The sequence below is a fragment of the Emydura macquarii genome, unplaced genomic scaffold (genome assembly GCF_026122565.2).
Source record: "Emydura macquarii macquarii isolate MOO-44397 ecotype Brisbane River unplaced genomic scaffold, CSIRO-AGI_Emac_v2 contig_2734, whole genome shotgun sequence".
NCBI lineage: Eukaryota > Metazoa > Chordata > Testudines > Chelidae > Emydura > Emydura macquarii.
In genome coordinates this window covers 3,557,088-3,585,081 of record NW_027132871.1, presented here as the reverse complement: position 1 = coordinate 3,585,081, position 27,994 = coordinate 3,557,088, and the positions used below count along the sequence as shown (strand labels likewise).

The following is a 27,994-nucleotide window of genomic DNA, read 5'->3' as shown; positions in this document are numbered from 1 at the left end:
CAGCTGAGTCATGCCACATTCAAAATTGTTGAGTATGTACTTGGCCTGACCCTACCTCCGGTGCTGCTAACCCATGCTCCAGTGGCTACACTGCTATTTATATTCACATTGGTCAATGAGAGCTAGCACAAGTATGTGTAGTTGAGCAGAGGCAATCACATATCTGTAGCTCGTAGTGTGTAGACAGCCTATATTTCTCATATGCTGAATAGTGTGTTACTGTAAGGTTGTGCATTAATGCTGACAATGAGGGATTCCCACCTAACAACAACAGTGTATCATCTATCTGCAGTTGGGTCCCTCAATAGTTAGGTACCCTCTTTGAAATCATCCCATCTATCAAAAAACATTGTCAGAAGTTTATGCACAGACATGGGTATTAATTTGCAAGAATCCACTTATGCTTGGTGCTACTGAAAAAACTAAGTAATTTGAAAAGCCCGTGGTAGGAGGTTGTCCCTTCTTAAATCTCATGCAAGTGGAACTTTTCAGTAGGAAGGGAAGATGTTTAGAAGTATGAGTAAAATTCAGGTAGACGACTGCTTCAGAACCCAGTTGTAACTCTTTTTCCCTTCCATCCCAAATTTAGTGCTGCAGGCATCTCTCATGGAGAACCAGATGAAGACTTCTGGTGAATAGCAGCTACTATCTCCTAATGATCAGCACAATGGAGGATGGTGTGAAGTTACGTACACAATCCCACCACCACAAGAACTGAATATTTTCATGCACAAGGGTTTCAGCTGGGGCCCATTTGTTTCAGAATTAAAGTTTAACATGTTAATACAAGCCTTTTACAAAGACCTTATCCTCAGTGGGTAATTTAGAGTCTAATATGACTGGGCGTACTGTTTATGGACTAAACTGCTAAGATCTAACTTTTGTTTTTAAGCTTTCCCATATCTTCCCAAAATATTTTAGGGGTACTGGAGCCTGTTGATCAGAAAGCATGTTTGTTTTCATATTCCTGAAAAAGCTCTGGGCTGTGACTGAAAATAAAGATGCCTATAATATTAGGAATAAGGCAGTTCAACATTTTTTCAGGTCGATGAGGTTGGCTTTTAAAAAAATACCATCCTGCTGTAACAGGAGAGAGACAGTTTTAAAGATTAAATGAAAATGCAAACAAAGTGACTATCTTTTCCAGCATGCTTCTATTGCTGGTTTCACAGATGGCATGTCAAGATAACTATCTGCAACACAAGGGCTCTGATATGCCAATTATGATTAAATTTTTTTATACATTCCTGTTGAGCAGCATTTCTTTGAGACACCTTCAGATTAGTGATTTTTCACTGGAGTTAACTTGTTTAAGTACTTTTCTACAGAAGCAGCATGACCAGGGAAGATAAATACACTTTAAAAGATGAACTTCATACCGTTTCACTTCTGGTGTCTTTACTCCACAGGAGTACAAGCAAAATGACTGTCTTAATCCTCTTTAGGTTTGCATTTTATAGACAGTTCTGGTATTTTATAATAAAATGTGGCACCTGTACTCAAGTTCTCTTTGAGGTACAGATTTTCAAATTAGTAATAAATTTAATTTGGAAGTACTCTGGTTTTTAGGTAAATATTTTAAAGCAGCAGTGTGTACTACTAAACACTACAAGTTGCACATTCAGTCTATGAGTTGGGTCATGGTGGTAATGTGTAACAAGGAGAATATCCCACTTTGACTCAGCTGGTTGCAATCTTTTTATGTAAAACTGAGTGCATTTGATTTACAAACATTGACTGAGTGATTCTTATGGGAACTCAAGTTGGCTCTATACTTAAATTGGTTAAGTTTTTCTATATTTTTAAATCTTTTTTAAAAAAGGATACAAATTGAAAGAGCATGTTTCTGCCCTAACTAATTTTTTTTAGTAAAGTAATATTTAGCTAGAGGATATTTAGAGGTAGCTTCACACCTGAACCTTGCAACATGTGTGTTCAGAGTATTTGGGACAGCAGCTGCATCTTGAGAGGTGTAGGGACATTTCCAATTCATATAAAACTCAGCACCAAATCTGAAGAAAAATAATTACATCATACACATGATCTGCTGTTCTTCTATGTTTACTACCCAGGTAATTAGTTTGATTTCAATAACGTATAACAAGTACTTTATTGCATGATGTGACTTGAAGAATTTGTTCTTTAAAATGCTGTAGCAGTTGTGGGCTATCACCACAACATCGGTAGCATAGGGCAAGCCACCTAGAAGCAGAGTCCTGGTAGCATTTTCCCCCAACATTGGTGATCTAGTCAATAAAAATTGAAGAATTAAGTTACTCAGGATTAACTTGTCATAGAAAAATTCAAAAGTTGTAAAATATAAAATTCAGCTGACTAAAGTAACTTTGTACAAACTGACAGCCATAATTGTCTAAAAACAATCTACAAATAAATATGGACAAGTGGTGTGTCTTATCTACAAATATTTATTGTAACACTTGGGTATAGCTACAGGAAGCCCTTGGCACTGATAGAAAATATTGATTCACTGTTAGGTTACAAAAATTTATACATAGCAAAACTTAATGCTCTTTACATAAAAATATTAGACTACTTAAACAAAACTTCAGAAAACTCCCAGTAATAGCTACATCGAACTAGAAAAGAATTAGGCTGTAAAGAACACTGCCTCCATTACCCTTATACAAACACTGGGCTAGAACATCACCTGCATTGCTGTAGAAATGTTTCTCCTTCATGCAACAGGTAAAACAAACACTAGGCTACACTGTCTTATCTGCTCTACATACACTGTGCCCCATTTTTAAAACTCTCAAATTAGACTTTTAGGCATTTAACAAAAATCAACTGTAAGGTAAGACCTGAAAAATATGACTTGACTTTACTATTTAATTTTTTTTCAAATGACTGATATACTTGATTTTTTCCCACGTTTATATGTATTTTGTAAAGAATAAACACCAAATATACCATCACTAATACTCAAGAGATCACTGAATGTTTCTGAAAAACAAAATGAAAGCAGACCATTGTGAGAAATGACTTGAACACGGCACCAGATTTTTTGCTGAACACCACACTTGCTTGTTGTGATAACTGCTTCATAAAGAGAAAATGAATAAGCACTGGCTATAAACTTAAGCACCAAAGTAGAGAAAGGTGGCTGACCTGTGGTCTGCTTTATGGCTGTATTTTTTATTGTTTGTGAAATGTTGCAAATTCACTGGTCTGCTTATTTGGAATAATCAAATTAGTTTCATTTTAATAAGGTAACACTTTTTGTTTAATAATATAGATAATGGTCTCCTGCTACTATATAAATGCTAAGACATTTATAGAAAATAAATATTAAGGCAAAGCTGACATTTATTTTCAAAGAAGGGGCTCATTATCCTGACAAGAGTCTACATTACATCAATTAATAAAAATAATTAAAACTTGGGGCAGCTGAGCCAATTAGTCAGCACCCAGCTTATGCAGATAGTAAGTGCAGTAGAATGACAGTGGCTCAGAAAATGGACTTCTGTCCTTCAGCCCATTAAAAAAGTGATCCTGCCCATTTATGAATCAACCAGTTTGAGATAAGCTGAGATTGTTTTATCACACCTCATACCTGTGCAATTATTTATGGCCACAAATCTGCTACTTGCCAGTTTGGGTCACTATTTGTGAAGGAGCTTTATGCCATAAAAATAAATACCAAGAGTCTCAAAAGGATGAATGAGTGGTCACTTACTACAAAGTGTTGCCTTTTAAAATGCCTGGAATGAAACCTCTTATCTCTGTATTAAAGAAAGGAAGGTTACCCACAGGAAGGTTTCCCTTTCAACATGTCCCAGGAGCTTGAAGGTGAAGTTTTTACACTTCTATATTAGTTTGTTTGGTAGACATACATCTCTACTGCAGAGCAGCTGTTTGATGATTGGTCAGAGCTACAAAATTCTTCTGAATTACTCTGGCATACTTTTATGTATAAGAATTGAGTTGCTCTTTTGACCGAGACTGGATATCTTGAAGCTCCTGCTCTTCTTTTGCTTTGATATCTTGGTAAGCCTGCATTTTGCTTGCATCCTTTAAGTAGGCCCAGTTAGAAGACAGTATCATGAGGAAGTGGACCTGGAAGAGAAGGGTGAGCATGATGGCTAGTGAGCATGTCAAGAGGCAAAGCAAGCTGCTAGTCAGATTAATAGACGTTCCTTAAACAAAACAAAAAACAGTTATTCTGTATTAATAAGCATTCTGCTATTAAACAGGCACAGAGGCTCATTTCAATTGACCTCCAGAATTTTGCATGCTTATCTTCTAGTTTGCTTATTAAAAACTAGCTAGAGAGGGTTAGTATGCAACAGTAGTAAAAATGAGCTAAAGAGTTTTACTGATCAGTTAAAATGCAACACAGGTAAAAAAGAAGCAAAAATATAAGCAGCTTTTTGCATTTGGCAAGTATATACTCTGAAGTCTAGAGTGTAGATAACTGCTGCTTAAGTTTGTGGTGTTTTTCTTTAAGCAGATGTACTGCAAAGATTGTGGTGAGATTTCCCTCCACCCTCCCAAAAACCTAAAATTGTAAACAGTATTAATAATTAAAAGCTACATTTTAACATGGGGGAATGAAATAAGAAAATGTGAGTTCAAAACTATCAGCAAAAGCATGCAGTCTGTGGGTTAACAAATCTTAGTGGTGACATTTTTGTAGTTTTTACCAAAAAACTCCCATTGTCTATCTTCAGGTAAAGTTTGAGCATCTATAGAAATGGTTTGTTTGCACAGTAAAAAAAATCTCTTCTTCCCATCTTCTTTTCACCATATTTCATGCAAGAAAAATCTACATCTGAAAACACCTTGATTCTTTTGTGCCGTCTCAACCATGTAAAAATGTCTAGGTCTATGCACAGTTTTGCTTCCCATATAGTCATACTTATATTTTGAGATCTGGCTACTGAGAAATCAGTTACTACTTCATAAACAATACCAGCACAGAAATTACCTAAATGTGGTTTCTTACTGTCAGTTTAGGGTTCAAAAATAAAGTGATTGTTTTACGCAGCACTATAGAATATTTTCTTTTTCCAGAGAGATCATGATGTGGCAGTTGTTTGAAAATTTAGTAATGAAGTTTCAATTCTTTTAGAGCTTCCTAAAGTCTCACTAATAGGCTGTACCTTGTGACTTTGTCATCCATACATAGGAAATACTGGGGAACTGTATATGGAGCCTTCTATTAAAATGCATTTGTAAACACAGGGTACTGTATTAGTCAAACGGCTATGTAGTGGCACTATTCTAATCAACCTGGTCCCTTGTACATCACCTATAATGTATGCTTTATTCTTATTACTGAAATTAGTGTACAGGAGAGAGAAAAATCATCACTGGCATTTAAAAATTTCCTTTTACAGATGACTGTTAGGAGTTAAGTGAAAGACATCCTTTCTGCAAAGTATGATTTGCAACAGCTGAAGTAACTGAATCCTCTCAATGTTTAGACAATAGCCAGATCTCAGCCACATCATAATTCATATACAATAAGTCACTTTATTAATCTGATATGCTAAATGATGCTTACTGAAGCTATTTACAAATTACTGTAACAAAATTGAAAAGCTAGATTCAGTCTAGGGTGTCAGTGGTATTTCAGGCTACGCATGCAGCTCTTTACTGGGCTTATACAATTTAGAATTTAGTGCAGCAATCTTCCCGACTCTTAAACTTCAAAACGGCATAGTTATATGTGGTAGCCATCATGTAGATCAGCTGGTGGAAAAGAACAAAATACAGGAGAGTAAGATACAATAAGCTGACGGCTCAAGCCCTCTTGGGCAATTTTCGATCAATTCTATGACAGACATTACTCTGTCTCAGATGTTGATTCAAGACTTGTATTAAGCAAATATTTTGCTACTCAGTTTTAGATATTAGACAGTCTGGCCTGGGGCTGCTACAGTGGAAGAATAGTGAACATTACCCCTGAATTTGGCTGATGTAAGATTAAAAGTTGATAGCTGCAATAGTCCCTTACTGTAAGAAAAAAAAATGAAGCATGCCATCTTGTGAAACCTACATTTCCACTTGTTGCCTAAGTAGCTTTTGTAGACCCAGTACCAGCAGCCTGATCCCAGGTTTCCTAGGTTCAGACAAGCAGAGTAACAGGTTTACATACTACCCTTCACTGCGAAACAAAAAAAAAAAGAGGGGAGGGGGGAGTGTAAGTGCGGAAAGGGCTGAAATTTAAAAATCCCAGAAAGGGATATTTTTCAGAAGAAAAAAAAAGAGTTAAGAAGTTTGGTTATTTCCAGAGCTGTGAAAAGAACTTTTAAAAAACACAATTTCCTTATGGCCAGAACTTGTGACTTTTCTGGCTCCTGAGGCAAGCAGGAGTCAAACTGGAATTGCAAACTACAGAGTAATTTATCAAATGCTATTAAAAGAAGTTGCAATAAGCAAAGTCCTATACAAAGTTCTATCCCCTCAAAGTTTGCATGCCTTCATGTCCTTAATTTAAGAAAGCTACACTGAAGTGCAATGCACCTAAATAATGGTAACTATTCTACAAACTTAAGCACTGCATTTTATTTGAGGTATCATTGTTTTCAAGGTGTATAATATTTTAAAAAAACCTTAATGTTAAAAGCTGAAAGGAGTGTGTTAAGTTTCATTAGAAACATATAGGATATTACCCACCAGTGCTATGACAGTGGCACCAGCTCCAGCACAGGCCACAATGAAGAGGTGGTAGGACATGTAGAACTGAAAAAGATGAGATTAAAACACATTTTAATGCTCTAGGGAAAATATAATTTTTTTAATATATATTTTACTGGTTATTTAACACAGCAAGTAGCCCAGAAAGTCTTTTTAAAAAACAATTTGTTAGAAAACAATTTTTATTTCTGGTTTAGGATGGCAGAAAGAAAGGATGTGATCAACAATCTTGATATTTGCCACTGTTGCATAGAGTGTGATTTCGGCAGGTTAGTACAGGCTTCTACAACAACCTGTTGTTATTGTACCTCATTTGTGTTGCAGATGTTCTCTAAAGTTGGACCACAAGCCCTGCCAGGTATGGCATTCCAAGGGATGATACCTGAAATGAGGACACCAGAGCAATATGTACAGTTAGTTCTAAACAGCCACTGCATAACCTTCCATTCCTCTCAAATCTTATTCCTTCCCACCCACATGTCAGTTGTTCCCTTATGGTGCACCCACACATTGACCAATACAGCTTTGAGCTGGCAGGAGGAACTACAAAGAAATCACTCAGATTGTGCATTCTTCCTACACCAAGCTGCTGCTTGCCAAAAGTTGTCAGCTGTTGGTTTCCCATATGGCAGCCAAATGGTGACTTTACTCACTGTTAACCTATCATATGTGCACACACCCAACTCCTCTGGTTATAGGGGGCAATTTGCACCTCAAAAGGTACTTGGCACCTTTCAGAATGGGGCTCAAAACTGAAGTCTACTAAGAGAAAACACCACTTGAGTAACCCCTGACCCCTACAGAACGGAATGTTTGGATTTGGGTGGTAGGTAAGAATTACAAAAATATAGTTTTTCCTGTTTTATTTCCAGTAGGTAGAAAACATTTTAGGTGAACCCTGGCACGTATAAATCCAATACTTCCAGACCCTTTTAGCCCCCATAATGCACAAGATGATTATTTATTTACTGACCTTATTAGTTTTTAAAGTAAATGAGGTCTGGATGATCTAAACGTTTAAACTTTTAGGTCCATAACAGATGTAAATCTTAAATATAGGTAAATATCTTTTATTTTACATCCCTTTAAAATATACTGCAAGCATGATTTTCAATTCATTCTGTGGCCTGGCCAGATTATTTTAAACTACACATGATCACTTTAAAATGTATTACTGTTTGTCTCCACAATACAACTTCAAGAAGAGTTTTCAACACTGTTAAAGCCGTTCAAACTCTGCTGGTTGGAATTAGTGGGTGTGGAAAGGGCAGATTGTTTGAACATGAATTTATCGTAAATTGGTACGTAAATTGCAGAAAAAGCTTACTCCAAAACTATTTTTAATTCTGCTTTGCAATTCCAGAATACACAGCACCAACCCAACTAAATACTGTGTTGGGGTACTAATGATTGCTTAGTCAAATATGCATATGCTGAATGTGATTGTTCAATTCTGATGTGTGTATTCGGAGTCTTGCACATTGACAATGGGTAAAATTTTACTCTGGATTTTTGTCAGGCTGCATTTGGATGGAAATTGGAATTCAATTAAATGTACAAAATAGCATTTTAAATTTGTTTTTTTTACTAGTTTAATTTTATTTAACTGCTAGATACATAAGAAAAACTAGCTTATGAAAACATGTTTTGCATTTAAAACTGATTTATTAAATAAAGGTCTTTTTAACTTTAGTTATCGAGTTGACAGACTGTTTCTGGTCACCATGGGCCAGAATTTAGGTGCCTAAAGATGCAGATAAGCACCTAACCTGCCACAGCACTTTTGAAAGTTGCACTAGGTACCTAACACTCATTGGTTTCAGTGAGAGCTACGTGCCTAGTGGAATTTTCAAAAGTGCCATAGCAGGTTAGGTGCATATCTGCATCTTCAGGTGTCTTAAATACCTTTTGAAAATCTGGCCCCATGGTCCTTCAAGTTTTTAGAATTAGTAGGTCTCATCCTCTTCCTTTTGTTTTTGTTCATAGATTGGAAGAGGAAAACAAGCATACCTGCTTTCAACTCCCAGTCAGTTTGCCAACTTTGAATGAACTAGTCAAAATGAAGAAAATATTCTCTCTGCTAGCTAAACTGAAACCTAAAATAATTAAGCCAAAAGCTTTTCTGCACAAACTGAAAGTACTTACAATTTACAGTCACCCCATTGTATAGGCTGCAAATAATACAGATGCTTACTTAATATAGTATATCAATGTAACTTTATAAAGTTTGAGCTGACCTCGACAGTCAGATATTTTCTGCCTGATTCTATATATAGTTAAAGCAGCACCTTTTAAATTAATTAATTAAAATTTGAGGAAGGCTCATTGTGCAGCATTTTAATATTTTAATTATTTATTGTAAGTTTAGGCCTTAACATAGGTTGTCAAAATTTCACATTTAAAAAATATGCTTACAAGAAAAAATATTTTAAATTTAAATTCAATATTTTGATTTAAAAATTATTTATTTGTATCCACTTTGTTCCTAAGCATTTTATTTTGCTGATTGTTTTATATTTAAATCTGATATAATAGGGTAACAGCTACAAAATCACTTTAGGTAAATGACTTGCCCATTCAGTTAAACCAAATGCATCTGGAAAGAGATTAGTGTAAACTGCATAAATTGGAAAAGTAATGGCATATTCAGAGATACCCATACGCTGCTGCTTTTTGGTTTATCCGATAAGACAGACAAACCTACTGAAGATAGAACCAGGAAAGAGGATAAAGAATTTAATCAGGATTATAATCAGTACCGTATTGCCTGACATCCACGCAGATCTGGTCCCCTGAAGCTGTCATATTTGTCTGGAGTGATTTGATGACTTCACAAGTTGACCATATGTTATAGAACATGAAGACAGGCACAGCAGAGAAGCCAAAGACCCCAAGCCAGGTCACTCCAAGCACATATGTGAGGAAAACAAACTAGGCAGAGAAAACACACAGTTCAAGTTTAATTCTCTGAAGGGAACAGAATGAAAAGGCTCTCTTTTGGGGTTAGGGTGTCTGTATTTTAAATAAACTCCTACAAGGGATTTTCAGGAAGTTAAACATTAAAAGCCAGTCGCCATACAATTTTTTCCTTGTAAATAGGATCTTTTAGGCAGTAGGAAAATGAGCAGCCAGCATTTCTCATTTCTTGCTTGTTGTTTTCTTTAAACAAATACTTGGCTTGAAGGCAGTAGTGAAAATTTAAGACTTAAATACTCCATTTTTAATCTATCTGCTTGAGTAAACAGCTTGGTCTTCTGAAAGCTTATTAATCACTGTCAGAAGAATTCTAAACTGAACAGGAATTCTGGTTTTAAGTTAACACCAATAAATGCCAAATTTAATAGATTTTTAAAAATTAATTATATACCAAATATACAGGAAATTCTGTAATTCTTTACAGCTGTACACTATGCTGGCAGATCGAACCAGGCACATCTCTCTGCAGACTTAGCAGGGTCAATTTTGAATATTAATTTTTCAGGAGACAAAAATGAGTTTCCTTAAATTTATCTGTGTTCCTGAAATGAGACACCAGAAACCGTAACTGAGAGCAGGTGTATATAAAATAAGACAAGCTGTTTTAAAATATTTTAAATTAATACGACAAAAGATCATAGATGTGAGATGAAAGCCAAATTTGATTATAATCTCCTTGCAGAGGATATCTGAGATATTAAACAGACACTACACTTGATTTGGCTTTGGGAAGGTCTCTAATTTTAATTTATGGTCTGAATGGTTTGCCAGACTAAATTTTGCTTTAGAGAACATGTAGAGAGCATCTTTAGAGGGGTGGTTAACACACTGGCCTGGGCTTTTAGAGATCTGAGTTGAGTTCCAAGCCTACCACAGACTTCTTGCGTGACTTTGGGTAAATCACAATTTCTGTGCCTCCGTTCCCATGTGTGAAAGAGCAAAGTAATGCTTCCTTTCTCCTACTTTCTTTGTTGTCTATTTAGGTGGTGAACTCTGCAGGGAAATTTTTTTCTTTTTAAACTTGTATATTTAGTGCATAGCCCAGTGAAGCCCTGGCCGAGATCTCTCTCTACCACTGTTATATATAAATAATACATTTAGAAGGCACCAGTCCTGCATCTCCCAGCTTCATTTATTCTAAGGGGACTAGTCAAGGCTATGGATGTTGCTTTATCATGTCAGTGACTTAGGAAAAGTCACAGAGTAGTCATTGGAAGAGTAAGAATCAGAAATGTCGAGTGACCCTCAGAACCCATGAGACACAACTGGCAAAGGGTTCACTGTTACGTAACAGCAACGCCTAACAAGTCTGACAAACTCACTACCCCTAATGCTTTGCTGTCATTGTATTTATCTATAAAGAATGTCAAGCGAGATCTTAAAGGAAAACCAGGATCATGCTGGTCATTAATATCGCTGTGAAATGGATATACTGATTATATTTTAAAAGTCATGTCTATTGTACTGAAAATATGTCCTTATAGTTTGTATTAAGGTGTTTCTCCCCAGCAGAGGTGAAAAACTGGTTTTGCCAGACAACGGGATGTATTTTCAGATGTCTGCCTAAGTTCATCTATAGATTAACCATTGTAAAGCCAATGCAATGGAACCCCCTGTGAAAGTCAATAGGAAAAACAGGCTGATGGGGGACGTGAAACAAACAGCAGCATGGGAAGACACTTTAGAACCAGCATCCCTGGAGAGAAACCACAGGGGTCGTCCTCACTTGGGTTGGGGGGGGGGGGGAGGTAGGGAGGGAGAAAACAATGTTTGGGAAAATATAAGACGCAAAAAAAAAACATTTTGCCATTCTTCACTGAGGAAGCAAATAGGACCACACTTTTTGCATTCATGAATAGTTGGATCCGGCCATGTGGCCTAGTGCCTTGGAGGTTGCTTAACGTGAGAAATTGCTTTAGACAAGGATTTTATCCTGTTAGAGTTAAGTTTAGACTCCAAGAAGCATGTTATACCATTTATCTTACATAGAACCTGTTCTCATTATCCTTGCTCACTATTTCTTAAATCATAGTCTTTGTAAATAAACGTGTATTTGTATTCACTGTAAGTAGATTCTAGTGCTGTTTTGTTTTAAAGAACCTGATCCTGAATTGTATCAGTCAATGTGTCAATACGGTCTCTTTGGGGACAGCTTACCTAGTAATTACCATGAGTGGCCAGTGACAGGGCTGGATTGCTGCAGGAGCACCCAGAAGACTCGGGGTGTGGAATGTACTTCGCACTAACCTGCTTAGGGAGGGCAAGGTCTGTGGTGAGACCTGAAAGTAAGTGCTTGGTGGACAGAGGCTGTTGATTTCATGGAACTGAACCACAGTAGACAAACAAAATTCCTTCATGCTAAGGGTACGTACTGGCAAGGTATCTCAGGACACCTGGGAGCGTCACACATGGGCATTGTTTTGACATAAAATTGTCTTTTTTTCCCATTTTAGTGTATAGCCAAACTCTGCTTTTGCAGCAATGACCGACCATAAGTGAGTATTGTCATGACAGGACAACTCTTTGTAAACCCAGCCTATCTCAACCTCAGCAGCCTTGGAAGAATTAAAGTTATCACTGAAATGTAACTGCTTTGGCCTCTCTAGTTGCCAAGCTCCTGGTTGTACTGGCCTCCTGTGCCGTTCAGCATCTATCTCACCAGAACTCAACATCAGTGAAACTGGTTCCAGCCTATTTACTATCACACTTTATTAGTATTTCAGTTGGGACTTGGGACCAGTAGTGTCAGCCATTTTACAAACGTTCTAAGACAGCCCTTGCCCTGAAGTACTTACAGTCTACTGTGAGACAAGGCAATCAAGAGGGTGTGACAAACAAATGGAGGGCCTTAGGGAGGAAAGGAAAAACTAAGAGTGATAGCAACCTGTGGGTACATAGACCCTCAATGCTTCCAAATCAAAAAGAGAGGAAGAGTGATGCAGAGGAAAGTTAAGAACCTGCCTGGAGAGGAAGGAGAACTGGGGGAGTCACTGAGGGAGAAGAGTATTGCTCAGTCAGGCAAATGCGAGAGCTGAAAGACAGGACAAATTTGTAATGGAGAAAGTCCACACAGTCAAAGCACTTTGTTCAGAGATGCTAAGCAGCATGGGAGCTAGACGAAGAGACTCTGGATAAGCTAGGTTTGATGTTTGGTGGGATGGCTTTGCAGTGGAACAGAGAGGCAGAGAAATCAGAGGGAAGACAGGTGCTTGCAAAAGGCCTAACAGTCATGGATGTTTATTTCTATAGGGCCAGACTCTAATACCTTTATTCATATTAAACAGTACCTTACTCTGGAAGCATTCCCATTAACTTCAGAAAGGATATGCTGGTTTTGGGCAGGCGGGCTGGTGGGATTTTTTACATGAAGATTATGGAATCTTTGATTCCTATGATGGCCAGAAAAAAAAATGCAGCCTGGCTGAATTTCTGATATGGCTCCTCTTGTAGCACTGGCGTCCAAAAATCATTTTGGAAGCTTGGAAATCTGTATCTGCTAGTCGTGAATCAGCAGCAGCAGGAAAGAGGGAACAGACTGCACTCACAACAGTTATGTACAAATTGTGATTGCCTAGATCTGTAGTGTTATGCAGGCATTTCTCTTTGTTATATTCAATTGATACCATCATTTTAATTGTTAATTATTACTTATGTCACTTCTAAATTCCCACATTTTATGATGGTTTATGTAGCATATTTGTTGCAATTTCTACCTCTGCTACTACGGTAAAAGTGCTCAGATTTTTCAAAAGATCAGGAAAAAATACACGCTTTTGTGCTTCATTTGCACATGCATTTATCAGTGGCTTGCAATTTAGGTATACACACAAGGAGATGAAGAGTCACTTTTGTGATTGCAGTTAACTAACTTGCACAAATAATTATGCACTGAAAATGAGATGTGCAAATATATGGGCATTTTTGCACTTTGACCTTTTGTATATAGATAGCCTTAGATATAATTCAGTCATCATCTTTTTAATGTCACACTTGCCAGAAAATAAAAATGAAAAATATTGAAGGTATAGCTGCCTAACTTAAAAAGTTATTAAATTAAGACCATTAGCTAATTTTTATTAGCTCTTTGAAAAGTTTAAATAATATAGTTGAAAAATTGCTCTTTTAGTTCAATACAAACATGCTATTCCCTTGTTGTTTTTTCTGGCTGAAAAAAACTCTACATTTACTGGCATGTTTTATATGATTAAAATGCAATATAATCACATCAAAAGACGCTACTTCAGCCACACTTCTTCCTGGGTGATCCCAGCTGTACTCCTTAGCTTTCTTCATAACTATCAGCTTTGAATTTAAATTTTCAGAGGCAGCTTTGAAATCCTGTCTCAAAACATTGCTGTGTTTCTATTCCCAAAGCGTATAAGGGGACTGTGGGCAAGAATTTGAAGTTTTACTTTTAGTTTAATTTTTAAGTACATTTTAATACTAAAGGCATTTGGTGGGAAAACCATTTCGAATTTTTTTTAGTTTTAAATATTTCATCTGTATTGAAGACTCCTTGTGCAATCTTGAGTTCTCTTTATGCCTTGGTTTCCCATTTTTTTTAAAATGGGACAGTAATACTTGTCCACAGGTGTTGTGAAGCTTCATGCATTGATGTTTGATGGACTTTGTGGCCCTCAGGAGGAATGCCCTGCAGTAATTTAAAGTTTTACTATTTTTAAAAATAATCCTGCATAAACTCTAAGAGTTTTGTAGTCCCAACTTTAAGAGTCTCTAATGCCAACTTCAAGCATCACAACTGTTCCTTCTGCGTAAGGCCCAAATTTACTTGTTCTCCCATGGGTTGAGCATTACAAAATTTACAACCTACAATCATGAAGTTGAGTTTAGAACAGGGAAACTCAATATTACAGTGCTGGGGGTCACTGCAAAGTTTGGATCCAGTTGATCTTTCCCCAAGTTCAAAGACAAGATGGGTGTTGGTGCACTATTACATCTCTCTTAATGAGGTATGAAAAGTATAACTGGGCAAAGACATTGTGGTACAACAGCATAAGAATCAGACTAAACCACATAAAATATTTTAGCCAATGTGAAGAAAATATTAAAGGCAGCTACTATTCTGACTTTAGGTAACATGGTGACCACTGTAGTACTGTACTCACCATTCCACTGATGCATCGGCCACAGGCTGTTGTTTTGAACTCACCATGCAGTTCCTTCACAGCACTTGTTGTATAAAAGCCTTCCGCCAAAAGGATTATTCCATATAAGAAAAAAAATGATGCAATGCCATAGATTACATACTGCATTAGCTGTATTCTAAAATGGAAGAGGAAATAAAAGTTATAGTCAAACTTGGAGTTACGTTAAAACCAAGCAGGTCTTACCTAATCATAATAGGGATGAGCGAACTCATTTGGCCCAAAATCCATTCAAATATTGTGGATCTTTTTAAAGAAGAGTGCCAGGGGCATGTGTCCCAGACTTATGATCCTCCTTTTACAGGTTTAGAAATTGATATGGGAAACTGACGTGTAACAGAGGGCAATGGTCTAGGGCCTGCCTGGGAGTCAAGAGATTTGGGTTTTAATTTTGGTTCTTACATTAACTGGCTGTATGACTTTAGGATAGTCATGATCTTTGGCTTCAGTTCCATGCCTGCAAAATGGAGATATTTATGTACTTCATAGAGTGCTGTGACCCTTAACTAAACGTTTGTGCTATGATACACATGTAGGAGCAAAACACTTGAAGGGCCAAAGGCTTGAAGACAATTCAGGTATCTTGACCCTCCTATTGGCCATGCCGCTCAAAAATTCACAATCAAAATTCACACCCCTCTTATACTCTCTACCCAAATGGGGTGTCTGCTCCATCTGCATACATATTTTATGGTGCAAGAAAATTATGTGGGAATTTCCTAACTGAGAACATGCGAATTAGCATCGCTCTCAATTTTAACAAATTCTTCAGTGCAGAAGTGAGTCCACAGTTTCATAAAATGGTTTTTCGATACTATTAGACAAGCTCTTCACCTAGGGTAAACTGTCACCAGGCAATCAAGGGCCAGGTGAACAAGATTAGAGGAGAAAAGCTTTATTTCTCAATAAATGGGATCCAGCGGTAACTCATAAAACAAGTACAGGGAGAGCTGTCAAGAAGACGGGGAAGATGACAAGGAAATTCCCAGAGTCCAGGGAAAGTCCCAGAGTGCTTTAAAATAAAAATGATCGGTGAGAATACCAGGATCCTACCCAACACACCTCTTAATCCCCCTACACCGATGGCGTCGTGTTGTGGGCTACAAGAAATGGCTTGGCAGAAGAGGGCAGCTAAACAAAGTTAAAAGTGCTCTTCCTGCCCACTTCCAGCAATTGAGCATGCAGCGTTCCCATCTCTTGCTAGCCCAGGGTGCACAGGACATGATTCTGCTGCTAGTAAGATCCCCCAGCCTGAAATCAAAGCTCTGGGGCACTCTGTGAACAGTAGTGCGCTACTTTCCTCGCATCCTGCTCCTGTCCTATTACCGATCATGGGTCTGGGAGCATTGCTCATTAGTTAATGTTCTACAGGGCTCAGTCCTGCACTCTGCCTCTGATTGGTGCAGCTCTGTAGCATGTGTACAATGAAGGAGAGAGTGCTAACATGACTGAGTAGCAAGGGTGTCCAAACATGGCTGACTGGCTCACTTGCATATCGTTTGCCTTCCCTATAATCAGTTACTAGAGATAATGCACATAGTTCTGGAACATTTTAGATTTGGTTTCCTACATACTGCTCCTTTACATTTTTAGGGCCCTCCTATCAGCTGGAAACAGTTGTCATTTTGCATTTGATTCAGATCCAGCTGTTACAGAGGAGACAAAACTGAGTTCTGATGAGGACTTTACACCTGTTCTGTCTAGCATAATAAGTCATTCAGGCTGAACTATATATATTGCATCTGTGCGTCTAGAAGTGACAACACTAGACATTTTGCGATGTATGATATTATTTAGAGAAAAAAGTCTTTAAGCCTCTAAGTTTGGCATTTGAGTTTGAATCTCTAATTTCGATGGTCTTTTGTATTAGGAGGTATTTTGCAGGAATTCTTTCATGAAGTAATGGAAGAGGGGCATACTTACACTTCACTCAGCAAAGCATGATCACTGGTGTTTGTGGAGAAGTGCTGTTCAAGGATAGATACGGTTCCAGTGAGAGCCACATGACCACAGCCACAAAACAATGCTACCCCAGAAAAGCAGAGAATGGTTGCCACAAGTGAAGCATATGGAACTCCTCCCAGGCACTTAATGCAACATTCAAAGCAACCTAAGCAGAAAAGATGAAACAAAGGAAACATTGTTAAGCACAAGAGCAAATTGGGAGTACACCACTCACTTTTCATTTAGTACAACTGGTGGGGGCTCAAAATTCAAAAAATATTTGGCAAAGTGATGTGTAGAAAGCTAATGGATGATGCAACAAGATGACAATTCCTGCTCGAGAGCAACGACCTTAAGTTTTGTGTTTGTGAACTCAAAGCTCACAAGTGGAAATGGGTTGAATTCTCATATCTTTGCAAGAGCAAGAAGAGGTCATGGATGAGTCAGCTCAGCACCGAAAAACAAAAATCCATTTAACTCTGCTCTCATATAATACACTGCATTTAAAAATTATTTGTAATAACAATATGAAGTGTCAGTTACACTACTACCATGCTCATTTAGCAAGACAAAGAAGCTAATACACAATGTGGAGAAGCATTTTGGGAAGATAAAATTTATTTTATACTTCTACTGAACGAAGGAGTTCTATACTTTAGGATCTTCAAAATGCAGCTACTGCTGCACACTTTGACTAAGGACTGTGTTTTTATAAAAGGTTAATATATGTACTGAAAACAAAATTATATAAACTATTTTATAAACTAGTTTAGCTCCAAAAAAGCCAATGGAGCTGGGAAGTGGCAAAAAGGAGAATATCTGGAATGAGAGAATCAGTTTTAAAAGGACAAAAATATATTTAAATAGAAAGAGGAAAAATAAAAGAGAATGTTTGGCAAATAAATTGAGACTGAAATTTCCTTTTCAAAGGGAATAGTGAAGTCTAAACAGTACTCTTTAGAGAGCATATTTTGTCTCCAATTTAATAGAAAAATACTGGATGTACTGTGTCATCTTGATGAAGACTACAATTATGCCACCACAGAATTTGGCTGTGACACTGTGATAAGGGAATTCAGTTGCAACTCTCCAATTCCTCCTGACAGCTCTTCCTGAAAATCCATTTACTTGCAGGACTGAGTAATGTAAATTGGAAACAAACAGAGCTGTAAGTGTATTATAATGTTAATGGCACTCTATACCAATTCATTACTTCAGGGTGATGGCATTAAGCTGGCTAAGCACTCATCATTAGTGTACGTTTCATACAACTGTGCAAAGTATAAACCATTAGGATGCTTAATGGAACTACCAGTGTTGAATGGAACAGAAACAGTCTATTTCTTCCAGTATATGGTACAAAATGAATTATTAACCATTTAAAATTTATGGAGACAACTGGCTGGTGCATACATCATAACTACTGTCTCAGAAATTCCAAGGGAAGATCAGACTTCTTTCTAACATCCTGACCTTACAATTAATGAATGAGTTTTGGAACAGGCTCTTCCAGGGTGCATGAGGAAATAATGTGCGTACAACAACAGAAAGCCGTCTCACCATTTAATCAATGTAAAACACTTTGTTTTACAGATCTCTTACCAAATGCCCCTGTCATGCTTAAACAGCTATTGCTACTTAGACGCCTTATGAAATGCCACTTCAGTAAACGCATACAAGATTTAATTATATGGAAGCCAGCCGGGGAAGCTTTTACAGTCAAGTCCACAGCTGGAATCCATTCAGGAAGGAACTCTTCGTGCCTCAAATGCCACAGAAATGAATACAGACATCTTGATGTACTGCTTAAAATGACGGGGTGGCGGGAAGGAAAGGAAGCTTAGAGAAGACTCAATAGGAAGAACTATAACCACCATAGTATGCATCTTATCACCCAGGTCTGAAACTAAAGCAAATTTCAGAATGACAGACCTTGCAGGATGATCACCAGTGATATGGCAAATTCACAAAGACTGAGACATTTAGAAGGAACATTATAATCACAAGTCCTTTCCATTGTTCAAACAGAATTCTTGGATGTTTAACTTGTCAGAGGACCCAGGCATTGCAGCCTCTCCCATTTTATCATTCTGGTTCCGCATTAGTCTGGTTTCTCCCCTTCACCTGTTGCTATTATAAAATCTTCTTTTGTGCTAGAGTGAGATGTCTGGCCTCCTTCAGAGTCAATATCAAAGCTGCTCTGTGGGTCAAAAGGCAAACAGTGCTGAAGAATGATACATCTGAACAATCAACTTGGCAAAACCCTTAAATCCACATAGACCCAGCGCAAAAGGTTACTCCCAAATCTAGGTCATTCCAGTAGGATGAACACCCCATGCTGTGCAGCCTAGTTTGCCATACGGTGATAAACACATTGGATTTGAGGGGCAAATCTCTTTAGACCACTCATTCAGGCAGATCATACCATTTCATCAACAGCCCCTTGTATTCAAACTGCTGGCAGTGCATGCCCCAAAGGTTTCAACATCTTGTCTGTAGTAGGCAATTGTGTTTATGTCTGCACTGTTCATGGATCATGCCTCTTACAGCACCCTACTCCACAAGAGAAAAAGCCGCACTGTCCTTCTGGTGGTCTTCGCAGTATCAAGGGCAGATCAGTGCCACTCAATCAAGTCCCTGAAGCTACGGTGCTGTTTCAAGCCAGAGAGACAAAATAGAACCCCAGCAACCACCAATCCTTCAACTCTAGGCTAACTGGATAACTGGGATACACAGTCTCTTTGGTCCTTGGGCAAACATACACTTCCAGCCTTAGCTTTAAACGAAACAAGAAAATACTGTAAATGGCGTATTTCCACCCCAGACATGGCAGTGTGTGCGCCTGTACACACATGCTCATTCAACAACTTTTCTGATGGATTTATAGACAGCTGTTCCTATCAAAGGCTTTGCAGAATACACACCACCTGTTTGAGGCATAAGACTGTCAGAGCCCCCAAATCCTCATTTTAATACGATACAGTTAAAGAATGTTTGCAGCGTTGCTATAAGACACTTAGTGAAGATACCATTTGGGGACCCTACACTCATCAATGAAACCTGACAGTATAAGGTTTTTATCTATTTTATTTTATTTTATTTTTTACACCCAAGACTATCAGAATACAAACCGGAGCATCTGTTCAAAACCAGATACAACAATTAGTTCAGACAAAATAGAGGATTTTTTCTTACCAAACTTTCTAAGCTAGTACTGGAGTATTTCCATGAAACATAGTGGTCGAGAACTTCAGCTGGTCTAGGGAGCTATGTCAGGTTACATCAGCTGAAAATCTAGCCTGGAGAATTTGATCTTTCTAGATGCAGTTTGCTTTGTGCTCTGCTGAATCAGTAGGCAGTAACTTACCATTCAGTGAAAAGCAGTGGCAAATTTGTAAATCAATATGAAATCAGCAGAATAAGTTGATAACACATTCTGCTGCTGAAGCTGCATATCCTGTAAAGAATGTTGTAATATTTAGCGTTTTGGGAAGTTTATTAAAAACTTTAAAAAAAAAATCTGTTTGGTACAAATTCTGCCAATTCGACTCTGTTTTTACTTTGCACACAGAAAATACCATGCAATTTTCAGCTCTCTATACAGCCCAACACATCAGCAGTGTAAAATAGTTTAAATATAAACCATGCATTACAAATACACATCAATGCATCTGGCTTTCAATGGCCATTTTGTCTAAAACTTCACTAGACTCTTTTGTGTCGTTCAGCAGAATAAAAACATTTTTTGTCCTCAGGCTTGTGAGCAGGAGTTGCCATGGAGGCAGGTTAATAACAGCCCAGTGATTTGCCCAGAGCTGCTTGTGATCCTGGCTACAGATTTAACACACTCTCAGAAGGAGGCCAGCTAAAACAAGGACTGATATTATTCTCTAGGGAATGAATGCTATTAAACACACTCACATACAACACACCCTGAATATTTCTTGCTAAGGGACAAAAATAAATAGAGGAGAAAGAACAGGAACCAACTATTCTCTTGTAGTCTCTTGGAAACTATCAGTCACAGGAAACTGGTAAAGGATGAACCTCTACATAAAAAGTCAGTGATGACACTGGTTGTTCATAGAATTCTTCTTTGAGCTGCATTGAGCAATACCCCCATAATTTGCTAGGAGGGGACACACTAATGCAGGTTGCTGCATATGGGCAGGACTTTAGTCTCACAATTCCCATGAATGGCAGTGGAAGTTGTGTGGCTAAATGAATTCATTTCAGCGCTCTGAAGGTGCACCGGATTTAAATCCAGAAAATCAAGGAAATGCAGAATTAACGGAGAGTGACATTCAGATAGCAATTCTCAGTCTATAACACATCCTACTGAGGTAAGGTTGGGGCAAAATTACAACTTCTCTAAGAGGCAGAATGCCATATAGTGGGCACAAAGGGATGCGTTTACTGCAAACAGCACTTACCCATGTCCTAAGGAACTTCTCACTGAGGATAACTCTTGATCTCTCAAATTTCAGGGTTTTGATGAATAAAACAGATCAAAGTACACTGGCTAATCAAAGTCATCAGACAGACAAACTAGTGATGGGGCAGGATAACATCTGCTGGCCTGTTTCTTTGCCAGCCAACATCTCACCTGCAGGAAAGTGGTGCTTGTCTTCTGAAATTGAAACTTCCTTCCAAATTATTCTAGTACTCCAGCATAACTCAAGCATATATCGTAGCACACAAGTGTAAAGAAGGAAACAAAAACCCGGGAATGGAGAACAAGCTGAAATAGGGATGGGAAAATCTGAATTTCAGGGAACAATCAATCAGTCAGGGAACCAATCTTGCCATCTTTTCTAACTCCTATTACTTTCCACATTTTTTCCTCCCTTGCACTCCTCATTCATTCCCTCCATAGAGTTGTGCCCAGCGCTCCTGAAAAAGGAAGCACTGTGCACTATTTTCTCCCTCATTATACTGCTTCAAGGGCTGTCAGCCATTTAAATACTCTGGCACAGGCTATAACAATTGTAAACTCATGAAGTTTTCCTTCCATGGATGCCCTTGCATAAGAAACAGAGCTTGGGATATCTATTGTGCTGAACATTGGATTAAAAGGTAGACACTAAGTTACTTTTTTAGCAAAATAGTGTGGGAAGGATCAGGGGGTGTGGGGAACATAGGGTAACAATTTAAAATGTGACCAATGTACAATAATGGACCTGAAGTACGTGTGTGAGTCTGTTCATTACAGTGGAGTTACTCCCAGTTCACATACCAATCTGAGGGGACAATCAGGCTATTTACATTTTTTCCCTTATTTCCCCAGTATCTAGGTATCATCTGCTTTGACTGATACCCCAAGCATGGAAAATGCCAGCAGTGTCTCAGTCACTAAGGACCTCCACTAGACTATAGAATCTGTGCTGGGGAAGGTACATGCCAGATTTACTTTTCACTATATGGCATGGTTTTGCAAATCTCTACCCATACACTCTGCAAAATGCATGTTGTATCCCCAAATGTTTAAGACAACTATGGGGGTATGGGGAGATGCGTGTACTGGTGCCATATCATAGACAAAATGAAATTTACATGGCTCCACTCCCAGCCATGAACATCTGCATTTGATGTGATATTATCAGCAAAGCTTATGTTGGAACATCACCCAGAGCAGGAGTCAATGATCTGTGGCAAGAAAGGGGATTGTGAGGGGAAATCTTTACCAACACAAAGATACGTTGAAAGTGTGTGTTGAATGTTTCTCCTCTTACCTTTTCCATTGGGGCAATCAGCACTTAGCCCTAGAATTGTAATTTTTAAAAATTATTTGCAAGCCTCTGTTAAGGCTCATGCTCTTTTCTTATCTTGTCCCACTCAATTTAAATTATGCAAAAAACAAAACAAAACAAAACCAACTTACAACATTTAACTCAATAAACTAAGCTAAAATCCTTGCTTCAGTACTACAGCAACGAGTGTGGCTGAACTGCAGAAAAATAGACTGAGATTATGGTGAACTCAAATGGTGCTGTTCATTTATATGTGACTGATACTTAGCATGTGCGTAAATCTTTGCAGGACTGGGACCTAATATTGCATGTTATAAGAAGATGAGCTTAGACCCCTTTATATTTTGAAAGAGCACTGCCTGTGTGTGCCATTATAAACTATCTAAAGCTCCTGGTGCACTAAGGATTAGCCTTCTGCTGCAGGTACTAGATATTTCATATCAATATTTTCCTTTGCCCATATGCTTATGGAAAGCTGCTATTGCAGCCTTTTCAGCTGCGACTTTTCAAGCTCAAAACTATCCTGATTAAAAAACCATGTTTGACATACCAAAATTGAACCAACTCACAAAAGGACGAATGGCTTTGGAGAGCCAGCATGATTTACTTCAATGGTGTTCTCAGCCACAGTGTCAGACATCTTATTTCAAAAAGAACGAGAGTCCTGTTTCACCTTAAAAACTAACACATTTCTGCGGGCATAAGCTTTTGTGGGCTGCAACCCACTTCGTCAGATGCATGAAATGGAAATCACAGATAGGAGGTATATAGATACATCCAAGGGTAAGAAACAACAATGGGGAGTGTAGGTGTTAGTAAAGTCCATTCAGTTAGAGTAGATGAGGCCTATTCACAACCATTGATTAGAAGGTAAGAATGTGTGAACAGTAACAATTACTTCTTGTAATGAGATAACCATTCCAAGTCGCTATTCAGACCCAGTTTGATTGTGTCAAGTTTGCATGAGTTCCAGCTCTGCATTTTCTCGCTTAAGTCTGTTTTTGAAGTTTTTTTTGTAGAAGTATGGCAACTTTCAAGTCAGCTACAGTGTGTCCTGGGAGGTTGACGTGCTCTCCAACTGGTTTATGGATGTTACCATTTTTGATGTCTGATTTGTGTCTATTTATTCTTTTGCATAGTGACAGTCCGGTTTGGCCAATGTACATGGCAGAGGGGCATTGCTGGCACATGATGGCATATATTACATTAGTAGATGTGCAGGTGAATGAGCTCCTGATGGTGTGGCTGATGTGGTTAGGACCTGTGATGGTGTCACTAGAGTCGACATGTGGGCAGAGTTGGCAACAGGGTTCGTTGCAGGGATAGGTTCCTGGTTAGTGCTTGTTGTATGGTGTACGGTTGCTGGGGAGTATTTGCTTCAGGTGGGGGGCTATCTCTAAGCCAGGATAGGCCTGCCTCCCACAGCTGGAGCAAGTTCACACATTCTCACCTTCTAATCAACGGTTGTGAATAGGCCTCATCTACTCTAACTGAATTGACTTTGTTAGCAGTTGCCCTCCCCATTGTTGTTTCTTACCTTTGGATGTGTGTACACACACACACACACACACACCCACCCACCCCCTATCTGTGGTTTCCATTTCATGCATCTGACACAGTAGGTTACAGCCTACAAAAGCTTATGCCCGCAGAAATTTGTTGTCTTTCAGGTGCTACAGGACTCTCGTTGTTTTTGCTGTATACAGACTAACACAGCTACCCCTCTGGATCTTATTTCAAGAAGGTTAAGGAGCAACAACAATACTTTGGGGAAGATTCTGCCTGGCAGAGATGGTGTGTTAGTGACACTGTCCCTTGGAGACCAGAGCTATGGGAACAGAAGTTCCTGGTTATTCTATTCTGCACTGGCGCTGAGGCAGAGAATCAGGGAGCCATCACTGGCTGTCGGTACTCAACATGAGGAAAAGTGAGAGAATCTGACCCTTAGGTTGCAAACTCTATAAGGCAGAGATCCATCATTTTTTTATTTGTCTTGTAAAAGCCTTATGTATACCTATGAAGCTGTGTAAATGACTACAGTGGTAACAACGATAACAAGCCACTGCTAGATATAAAAAGAATGCATATCTAGGCTGAGAGCTAAGACCACTGACTCCCCCCCCCCACACAAATATCTTAGTGAAGAACCTAGGGAAATTGGGCCTTCTACATACTCTTAACAATATTACCCCTAATCAGTAGCAACGGGGCTGTAATGGTTCATTTCATTGCACGAAGCAACAAATCTGCATTGGAGATAAAAACAACTATTTGATTAAGTCAAGATTTTCCTTTGCCCCTAATTTCAAAGCAGCATGGTAAAGAAGAGTCTACAAAGGAAGAGCAGTTTTCTGAATCACTGCTTTATCATCAGATTGCATTAGATTATTCATTGATACCATTTCTGGTAGGGAAAAATAATTCCCTCCACTGCAGGAATCACTTGGTGAAATACTATGGCCTGTATTATGCAAGGGGGTCAGACTTGATGATCCCAATGGTCCACTTCTGGCCTTAAAAACTTACGACTCTACGGTGAAGACAGAAATGCACATTCTTCCAAATTATATCAGTTCAATGCCTTTCCAATTCTGTGAAATAGTCCTTCTGTTTATAGGTATTCAGAAGATGGCCTCTTTTAAGGCAACATGATCTATAAAATATGAAACACTGATTCCATGATTTTCACATGCATCAGTTATAGGCTACTAATGATAGATAACACCAAGCATTCAACTACTGCGTGAAAAACACCCTCAATCCCATGAGACAATAGTCCGAGAGCAATTCTCTTGTTCCAGTTCTGTCAGCCTGAGATGAAGGTCCAACAACTTCTTTTCTTGTCAAGAAGAGAGGCAGGAACTCTTTCCAGCCCATGACACAATGCACTTCAAAGCAAGGTACTTCTGCACCAGCTCCGAAGAGTCAACTTGTGCTTTAAGAGAGGATTTGCTTTGAATAATCTTAACTGGGACCATAACGGTGGATATTTTCCCACTGAGTTCTCTCACTATATGTTATTCCTAAAAAATACAACCTTATATTAATCATTGCATCACTACAGTATTTTAAAAGAATTTCCTTGATAAAAGTAGTCTGAGTTCTGTTGATATAACTTTGGCAGTAATTCCTCCTAGAGATTTGTTCTAGTACTTTGCAACACAAGTTATTTCCCAGAACTCTTATACAAGGAGGTGTTAATCTATATGCAGAATTCATTAATCTGAAATCACTCCACTGGCAAAAACTATCAGTCTCAGTCCAACTCTGCATGAGGCCACACATGAACCGCACATACAAAACTCAGGATTTGCAATCTGTCGGGCATTTCATATTTTTATTATTAAAATAATCCCTCTTTATTCTCTCTTCTCACCCTGATCCCCACCTACCTCCTCTTGCATACTAGTCACCTCTCAGTTTTTGAAGGTGCTGCCCTGGCTGATTTATCTAGACAAGTTTAAGCCAAAAAGTGTAACAAATTAGACACAGGGCCAGATTTACAAAGGTATTTAGGCACCTAAAGAGGTAGACATGGGATTTAAAGACTCGATTATATGAGCTAGGCACCTCACTCCCACTGACTGCTTAGAGGCCTTTGTACATCTCATCCTGTGTGAATTAAGAGTTTCCTGGTTACAGTATCATCCAGAATCATCCGGCACTCTGGTGAAAAGATAGAACCACTATTTTTAACAATGTTTTTGTTTTATTCAAAGGTTAGTTTCTTACTTGTAAAATTTGAGTTTTGAATCTTAGATCCACCAGTCTGGAAGGGGTATTACACCTCCCACTGCATCAGCCAGCAGTATCCAATAGCAGAATAAGACTTATCACACTGGATTTCAAGCACAGCTACCAACTGCTTCTCCAGTTGACTCTTCCTTAGCTACAAGGAAGTAAACAAAAACAGAATCTCTCTCCCCACTAAGACTCCTATGTAACAAATACAAAAAAAAGGGAGAAACCTTCTTCAGACAAGTGGATCTGAGATTCAGAAGACAAAGTCAGCCTATCAGTACCAATCTGGAACGAATGGGGTCTTTAGATCAATAGCTTACCTAAATAAAGAATAAGAGGAAAATGAGGAAGAAATGTGAATCACCACCATAAAGACCATTGGCCAGTCATAGCACCGAAGGTGAAAGTGTGCATAGGTAAATGCTTTGCAAATTTCACCCTGCTCATAAGACAGTCTGCATCCTTATGGCGTGGTCTTAAATTTTGATGAGACAATGCACCTTCTCATGCCTTTCTAAAGCAGGGGAAAAAATCTAATATTTTTAGGAAGAAATCTAGGAAGAGAAAAACAACCATGAACACAAACAAAAATCAATTCATCTGGAAGAATTTCCACAAGAACATTCATTTTAAAACAAAGGCACCAATCTTTAAAGAAAGACGGACAATGAAGTAGCATTTAATTAATGAATTAAAGAAGCAAGGGGCAGATAGTTGCTTATGGAGAGATCTAGTGAAAGATCTTGTACCCTCAATTTTTTTTTTTTTTTTTTTTTTTTAAAGTCCTAGAAATTTCCTAGGACTCCCAAGCTCAAAGCCATGTCTGTATTTTAGCAAGCCTCCTAATTCAACCAGTGTTCATGGGCAGATATAAGCTTCTTGGTACTATAAAGCAGCAAGGACAAATCTGTTGAAGTCTAGCTAAACTATTAATGGTCCAAAATGGGTTAAAAATGATTCCATACAGAGGAATGTCACCTTGAACATAACTAGAGGATTTCTGTATATATTTAGCCACTGGTTCCCCTTTGGAACTTTGGACAACAGTCCACATAAGATATTCTTATTTATACAGTACCTGGCCATTCTGAATCAGTTCTCTCCAAATCTGGCCCATAACTAACAGACTCCAGCAACAAAAAGGTCAGCTGATGACTCTAAGACTCAGGCATTAGCAGAAGTGGAGATCTGAAAAGCTACATCAGAATGTTGCCAGCTCATTGCATTTTAAATTCTGTTTAGGATGTTATGCAACGGTACTGTTTCTACTTTTAGGAAATATAACGAAGAGCCATTAACAATGTAAAGTAGAATCACCAGTACCAAGTTCTCCCTCTTCCCTCCACAGCTGAGCCGAACAGACCTAGTCAACCAAATAATAAATCTGATTAATTTAGCAATATTTTTAATATACAATTTGACAATAAAAATAGATACATTCACTCTTTTCTAGTACACAGACTAAGCCTACCAGGAAAAGACTGAGCTTGGTAAGTTTACGGGGGGATGGTATGATGGGACAGCCTAATTTGGCACTTAAGTGATCTTTTCTACTAGTGGCAAATATGCCCAATGGCCTGTGATGGGATGTTAAATGGGGTGGGTTCTGAGTTACTACAGAGAATTCTTTCTGGGTGTCTGGCTGGTGAGTCTTGCCCACATGCTCAGGGTTTAGCTGATCACCATGTTTGGGGTTGGGAAGGAATTTCTCCCCAGGGCAAATTGTCGGGAGCCCTAGGTTTTTTTTGCCATCCT

At 38.4% G+C, this 27,994-nt stretch overlaps 2 protein-coding genes across 11 annotated transcripts in view; one reads left to right on the top strand and one right to left on the bottom strand.

Moving 5' to 3' along the window:
- The window catches only part of OFD1 (OFD1 centriole and centriolar satellite protein), a 45,671-nt gene extending 42,882 nt beyond the window's left edge, over positions 1-2,789 (top strand). For all 4 annotated transcript variants that reach the window (XM_067566120.1, XM_067566119.1, XM_067566118.1 and 1 more), the window contains one exon: positions 590-2,789. In XM_067566120.1, coding sequence (XP_067422221.1) covers positions 590-635 — 46 coding nt within the window. In that variant the 3' untranslated portion in view covers positions 636-2,789. The remainder of the gene's footprint in view (positions 1-589) is intronic.
- Positions 2,411-27,994, bottom strand: part of GPM6B (glycoprotein M6B) — a 149,348-nt gene continuing 123,764 nt past the window's right edge. For 4 of the 7 annotated variants that reach the window (XM_067566128.1, XM_067566122.1, XM_067566127.1 and 1 more), the window contains 6 exons: positions 16,728-16,914; positions 14,766-14,922; positions 9,423-9,594; positions 6,972-7,045; positions 6,643-6,708; positions 2,411-4,077 (listed from right to left, as the gene is read on the bottom strand). In XM_067566128.1, coding sequence (XP_067422229.1) covers positions 3,928-4,077; positions 6,643-6,708; positions 6,972-7,045; positions 9,423-9,594; positions 14,766-14,922; positions 16,728-16,914 — 806 coding nt within the window. In that variant the 3' untranslated portion in view covers positions 2,411-3,927. Of the gene's footprint in view, positions 4,078-4,603; positions 5,716-6,642; positions 6,709-6,971; positions 7,046-9,422; positions 9,595-14,765; positions 14,923-16,727; positions 16,915-27,994 lie in introns of those variants that run through there. The other 3 variants (XM_067566124.1, XM_067566129.1, XM_067566126.1) reach the window with 1 other exon arrangement.